We start from the raw sequence: 7,434 nt of genomic DNA, 5'->3' as shown, positions 1-7,434 counted from the left end.
TTTAATGTGGGAAAATATTCGTCTCTCCAATACATTAAAGTATTGCATGTATTTATATTTAAATCTTAGCTCTTTTTTTTCAAGTGAATATTGCAAAAAAAAATATATTAAATTTCCCTAATACAAAAGCCTAATTTTAGGGGAGGGGGTGGAATTATAAACAGGAATGTCAAATGAATTATTAATATTGCTTACATTCCTTTAACATGCATTCTTAGCAATAGGCATTAATAAATTCTCGAATTTTAAAGCATTTTTTTTTAATTATTTAAATGCTCGTCTCTTATTTTACATTATTATTATTTAATTAAATAATATTTTGAATGATAAGATGATATTCAATAGCATACCTGTTTACATAAAATATCATTTAATTCAGATGCGATTACAGAAGCATACAAAATATTAACAATATTTGTGTGCAAAATAATTGTTTTTATGCTAAACATAATATAAAAATCATACACTCTACTGTATTAATCTATAGAGATTTATGCACGAACAAGATAGTATGAATGTTTATATATATTACTATGCGATGTATATTTATACAGTCGACCCCCCTATAACACTGTTATTATTCCGTTTTATATGAATTCCTTAGATTTTACAAATATGTGAACAGTTCACAGCCCGGCACATTTGTAAAATCTAAGTGACTCGTACAACATGGAATTCATATAAAACGGAATAATCAACAGTGTTATTGGAGGATCGACCGTATATCTATACATAGTATAGTATGTAGAACAAAGTTTTTCACTTCATGTTTTATGTAGGCTAATACGTAAAATCATATGCAGATCATAGAAATCCTATCGTTCTGATTATCAAACTAGGATCCTACGGTTTAATGACGTATGTAATGTTGCATCATTTTATATCTAAACATAAATATTTTTAATGATATTTACGCAAGAGACAAAGTTTGAATATTCTACTGAAGTTTACTCGTGTAACAAAAATATTATTCCCGGATTTAGAGAAAGAAAAAAAAAACAAAAGATAGAAGTAATTTTTAACAGTGCATCATTTACCCTAAGTTTGCATTCAACAAATAATAACCTTTTTGTCTATTTCGTCCACAGTAATGATGCTAAACGTAGATTTTTTGTTTTTTGTAACCGGTCTCGATTTGTGGAAAATCCCATAAACCTGGTTTTGTTTCCTTCTCAGTGTTGTCCAGATGGGCCAAACTATGTTTTTGGCTTTTGGTGTCAAGGTGTAGATTCACACGACCACTTCCGGTTCTAAAACCAAGCAGATGTGCTCGCGAAGACAAGCGAAAGACATCTGGGGTAACTAGGTGTGTTGACGTCACGAAGTCCAGCTGGACCAGGTGATAGGGTGTCACGTGCTAACTTCCTCAACCTATCTTCACCTGGTGACATTTTATAATATTACAGTAAAAATTATAAATATATATTAATAATGAAACTGTTTATATAATCTTCAATAAAAGCTTTTTAAGGAAGCGATCGAGAGATATCGGTCTTTAAAAATAATTCTCTTGTAATCTATTTACCGGACGAGGCAGGGGATCTCCGTGTATGACAACATTCTCCCCCCATACCTGCAGCGATATCACGTATGGGAGGTTCAACTGAACAACAGTAACTGTTATTATAGTAGCTATACATTTAGTAGCTTATACACGAAAGAGGGAAGACCAATTGAACTATTGTTACCGTAAAAGCTTATATAAATTACTATAAACACCGCTGTAATTCGTATTAATTAATTCTAATAAATTCGTGATTTTGTGTGTTTAAAGAATAAAGAATTAACCGAATTTTTCGGACGTTTTATGTAGAAAATATTTCTAAAAAATATATATATAAAAACATGAAACATATTAAGGAATAAATTGTATTTTTTTAATGTATTTTTCCGCATAATTTGTACAAAAAAATTAAATCTTATTTTTCTTTTTTTAAAAACTGCTTATATATATATTCGCGTTATCACATTGCAGACAAAAATTGAGGAAATTTGTACAATATTTGCACGTGCGACAATTTCTTTTTTTTCCTTATTAGTATGCGCACTTCCTCACTGAGGACTATAGCTAGTGTCCCATTATATTCATATTTCGACCAAGGGAAAAAAAATTTTTTCTATACACAGGATCACAGCCACAAGATTTGCACGTTCTCTTTTTTTTTTTTTTTAAGATCAAAACATAATATACATATAAAATCTCATTTTATACATTTATAATAATTATTTCTTTCATTTTGTTTAATATATATATATAATATGTATATATATTACACTCATTCTTCTTAAAATGTCCTGCCTGGTTCAGGTACAGTAAGGATTTGTTTGTTTTTTTTTTTTTTCAGTATATCCTGATTTGAGCTTCCTCGTCCTCTTCGTTCGAGACACTTGAATAAGTAGCAGGCCTTTGGACTATTTCAGGTTTGTTGGACAGGAAATTCGCACCTGTTCGAGCCTCTGATGTTGGGGATTTTTGTTGCATTATTCAAAAAATTCTAGCATGAAACAGGTCGCGGTGTAGTTCCAACTAAATCAGTTAGATGACTCGGGACTTTATCCGTGTGACAAGCCTGAAACACAAGAAATTTTCAAAATAAATAAATAAAAAAAAACACGTACGGATTGTGTAAAATGTATTTATTTTTAAATTTAAGTGTTAATATGCCTATTTCTATAATATATACGTCCTCGCGCTGAATGTTAATACGAGGAAGGAAACTTATGAAAAAGTAGAACGCCAACAGCTGCCCCAATTTTTCAGATTACTAAACCGAAAATAAACACGTTACTCTAGGTTGGCGTTACCTCTATTTTGGGCCACTAGTCCTTTATTAGGTCGGAAATTAAGATTAAAAAAAAAAATGATACGTATTTCTATATATATAAATATATTTTTAAAGAAGTCGAACTTACCTCCTGGGCCGCACACGTATTAACTACAGCGTTAGTTCCTGTAGATAATACACCCAATGGCTGACGATTCGGACTTGTAGCAATGGCGCTGGTCGGTCTAGACGTTGGGTGACTCTCTAACGCTATTTGTAAGTCGACGATATAGTCGATAACGTATTGTATTATCTCCAATTTGGATAATTTTTTGTTCTTAGGCATATTAGGTACCAGTTCTTTAAGCTTGCATAATAACACTTGCATTTCTTCTTGCGTCACGTCACGTTCTTTATGTCGATTGTTACGTACGCCATTGAATTTTGTTTCGTTGGACGATTTCAAATCTGCCGATTTCATGTTTTCGCGTTTAACTGTTATATCCTCTGGTAATACAAACATCCACACAACGAGTACAAATCGCTTCACTGCGCAGAAGAAATGAAGAGCGGCTTTTATATCGACTCGTCGATCAAACGAGGGAGGAGTTAGATGATGTCATGGGTTGCCAGATACGTTTATTGGTTGTACGTCCAAAGGGGTCGGAGTTAAGGAAATAACCAATGAGGAAACTTTGAACAATTGTCCAGATGTCAATCACATCTGGTTGGAACCGTGGGACCATAAGAAACACTACATAATGTTCCGGTCGAATTGGTACATTTTATTGTGACGTCAGAGTGAGTTGTATTAGCTATTTTAGGTGTGTCAAATATAAATAAGCTGTGACATTAGCGTGAAGTTTATTTGTTAACATGTTATTTTAGAATATTTATGAATAATTAATTATATTTAATAGTTGAAAAACAGCTTTCACACCTACTTTTAAGTACTGAAAAACTGAATTTTTTATTAATTATTTATAAGTTTATTTTTAATTCTATAATATTTTAGTTACATTGTTGATCTATTATAACTAATTTTTATCTTAAATCAGTATTTATTATTATATAATAACCGAAGTTTTAATTGTTTTTTTTTTTTAAATATAAAAAACAACATCAAAGAGACGTCCTTATCGAGGACGTAGACACTAACATGTTGCTTATAATCGATAAGGTAACTGGTATAAATCTCGAATGGAGCGATTAAAAAAATAAATAAATAAAATCTTGGCCAATATCTTGTAAAATATATTTTTTTTAAAAAAAAAGGAAAGAAATTTCGATCATTACAAACTTCGTTTGATATTTGCATAGTATCAGCCAGTGTTTCTACTCTTAAATTCACGCTCTGATTCCTCTACGAGTTAATGACTTTAAAACGGATAACACGTAACGCGGAAACAAATTACAGCTACAAAATGTCGTATTTCGTAAAAAATAATTACCGTTTCTGAAATTTTCCTAACGTGTTAGATTTTTAAAAAGTTTCTCGTTTATTAGACTTTTTTTTTTTTTTTGGTGGGGTTATAAACATCTGACAGTTATCAATTAAAAGGGAATAGTTGTGCGAACTCCTTAATTTAAAACTGTCAAAAGTTTGTTCTTTGGGCACGGTATCAAAAGAGAATGATGCCAGATTGTCTTCTCACCTGTGACTGGTATTTTGTCTGTATTAAATTGCCAGTTTGTGTGGCGCATACCTCTCCTTTCTGGCGCCGACATTTCGTCCAGAGAACACCACTCGGACCGCAGGAGACAAAGTTAAGTCCGTTGTCGAAAACCTTGTGCAGACAAGATCCTAGAAGCGTTGCTGATTTATGACGTCCACTTCAATTTCGTGCCGGCTTCTCGTTTGTAGAGTGTTGTAACGCTCAAACCGACATGATCATTAGATTTAATTAAACGGGGAGCTTTATTTTTGTATGCCAAGAACGTGCGCTCTCTATTACCTTCGTTACGTTATTAAATATTTCCGTATTATTTATAATACTACAAGATTGTGTTGTTCGTGTTTAACGAATAATTGATCTCGTATATATCTGTACTTCTTGTATGTATTTTTTTTTCTGTATTTTATGAAAACGATGATAGCCTTGTTTGTTCGTCACATGATTAGGTGTTGTCTACTCAACATAATTACTCATAAAGATACATACTACAGACGAAGCACAGGCCTATTTGTTCGTTGCAATTGTTATATGATGAATAGGCCTGCTCGTTCATTACATGATGAGTAGGTCCACTTATTCATCACAATTAACTTATTCATAACATGATAAGTACGATAGTTGTCCGTCGTATTATGTATAGGCCCGTTTGATCATTACAGTGTTCATCACGTGGTAAGTATTAAGAAGTGTGCCACGAGAAAGCAATAAGGAAAGAATTAATTGGAAAGTTTATTGCATTTTAAACTGTAGAACAATGATTATTCTTTTATACACATTGCATCAATTATTTGTTTGTGCAAAAGGAGAGAACTGGCCGATCTACTCCGTTTGCGATATCGGGGCAGTTCCCACGGTGTGGTCGACAGATGTGGAGCTAATCGCGTCCCTTCTCAACCCCCTATCTACACAAACACCATGCAGATGTAAAAGTTTGCTCTGGCTGATAAAATGAGATTTTCCAATATTAAATGTAGACCTTATTCAATTATTTGAACCTCATACGTAGATATATCTCTTATCTCTTTCGTGATAAAAGTTTGCATTCGATTATAAGCGTGGGAATTGTACACTGAGTCATATCTGTACACTGATTTGTTGTATCGTAACATCGGAGCAAACACTCGAAATGATTCTCTACCTTTGACAGGTGATCGGCATTCGTCTTTTGAAGTTTTAAGTCTTTTTTAGCTTACTTAGTAACTAAAAATAGATCATAGAATAATTATAATTATTAATTTTGAATTCTTCTTGTATAATAAGTGCATTAATTTACCTTACCATTTTGTTTAATTTATCATTTAAAAAAAATTGTTTTTTTTTGGATATCTGTTGACATTTTAGAATTTTTCCCCCTATTATTTAGACCAAATTTGCATAATAAAATTCCACTTTAAATTTTCTTCATTTTTTTTTATTAAATTCCTTTACTTATAAGTTATTATTGCAATTTTTATTATTAATTACAGTGTCATACATTTTTATATGATTAATTTTGTATATGATACTAGGCTATCTTCTTGAAAATTTTATCTCTATTACTCTTTGGGCATACATTTTTATCTTGATCATTACTTTGCAGTTTTACTATAATTATTCTGATATTTTAACAACTTCCTCTTTACACTGGAATTTTTTATTTAATCCATTCTTTATTTTATTTATAATTAATTTTAATTTTGAACTAATTTTATTCATTCAAATTATATAGCATCAACAATACTTAACTACAGTTTAGCATGAATCTTCCTTATACCACATAATTTTAGTTAAATTTTAATGTTTTAGGAGTTTATTTATTCATAAAATATCTCAGAAATAATTTTTAAAATTTACTTTCTACACCAAACAACTTCCATTTTTCATCATAACTAAAATCTGAAGATATCAATCCTTTATGCCCTAATTATCAATTAAAATTTATGTGGTGTTTTTCTATTTTAATTTGATCCACAAATATTCTCATATATCTAAATCAGAATTAGTAAATTTCTTTGCCAAACAATTATAAGTTTATATTGTTTGGTAAATAATAGTTCAGTATTATTTTCTTTTGTGCTTGAATCAAATTAAAAATGATTTTCTTAATGATAATACTGAATTAAAGATTCACTATTAAGAAAATTATATTGTAATATTCATATTATCTTTATTATTTAAGACTATATGGCTTTAAATGAGCAGTAGAATAATAGCAAGTGCATGAATTTAACCAAATTTTCAGTATATTAATCATTAAGAGTATATAAATTGAAAGTTTCAATTATAATGAGGAAATTAAAGATTATATAAAGATGAAACTAAGGGCTTTTATAAGTAATTACAGTATTATGGATGGAGGAATTTAATCTTATATTATTATTCAATTCATAAGCATAATCAGGTTCAATTTCTATATCAATTAACTCTCTAAATCTTCATTTCTGTACTAAAATCTCTTATTTATTAAAAACTAAAATTTAATACATGAAAAAGAATCTGTTTGGAAGAAAAATAATTTCTCTACCTAAAATTCTTTTTATTTAATTTTGATATAATATCCTGTTATTGATAAACGCCTACTACATTTAGAATTTGGATAAATGATAAAATAATCGTTGCATTATTTGTAATGGGAGTGGGTTAAATTAATATTAAAAAAAATGATGAATCAACAAAAGAAATGATGCACTTTGTTTTAGTTATAGAATTCATATTAAAAATATCAAACATTTTCTAATTATAATGAAATAAAATTCTTAAATAATTTTTACTTGTGTCCTATGCATCAAATTTTGATTTTTATAGTTAATCAGTGTATTTGTTTTTTTTTTCTTGCTCCATAATTTTTATTAGTTTTATAAATATTTAATGGAAATTTTCTGTCAGTTAAGATACTTAAAAATTTAAGAATTAAAGCATTTAATTACAATGTTCATTTTACATTCAGGTACCTTAATTTGCTAATAAACTAATGAATAAAGGATAATTATATATATATATATATATATATATTT

The 7,434-nt window shown here is 29.6% G+C and overlaps 1 protein-coding gene across 1 annotated transcript; it reads right to left on the bottom strand.

Moving 5' to 3' along the window:
- Positions 1-1,928: 1,928 nt before the first annotated feature.
- On the bottom strand, positions 1,929-3,333 carry LOC111627420 (DNA-binding protein inhibitor ID-2-like). Its single transcript, XM_023370985.1, has 2 exons — positions 2,914-3,333; positions 1,929-2,570 (listed from the first exon to the last, which is right to left on the bottom strand). The coding sequence occupies exons 1-2, from the start codon at positions 3,286-3,288 to the stop codon at positions 2,496-2,498; spliced, it is 450 nt and encodes a 149-aa protein (XP_023226753.1). The 5' UTR covers positions 3,289-3,333; the 3' UTR covers positions 1,929-2,495.
- Between the last annotated feature and the right edge of the window lie 4,101 nt (positions 3,334-7,434).

The sequence above is a fragment of the Centruroides sculpturatus genome, unplaced genomic scaffold (genome assembly GCF_000671375.1).
Source record: "Centruroides sculpturatus isolate CEXI.00-Female unplaced genomic scaffold, Cexi_2.0 scaffold424, whole genome shotgun sequence".
NCBI classification, from domain to species: Eukaryota; Metazoa; Arthropoda; class Arachnida; order Scorpiones; family Buthidae; genus Centruroides; species Centruroides sculpturatus.
Note: the sequence above shows the minus strand (reverse complement) of the source record. Positions and strands in the feature narration are given on the sequence as shown.

What these genes read in the sequence shown, in the direction of transcription:
- LOC111627420 (XM_023370985.1), bottom strand. Translation starts at nt 3,288, where the DNA reads ATGTTTGTATTACCAGAGGATATAACAGTTAAACGCGAAAACATGAAA. An exon ending in ATACGTGTGCGGCCCAGGAG is followed by an intron (nt 2,571 to 2,913) that starts GTAAGTTCGACT and finishes CTTGTGTTTCAG; the next exon opens with GCTTGTCACACGGATAAAGT.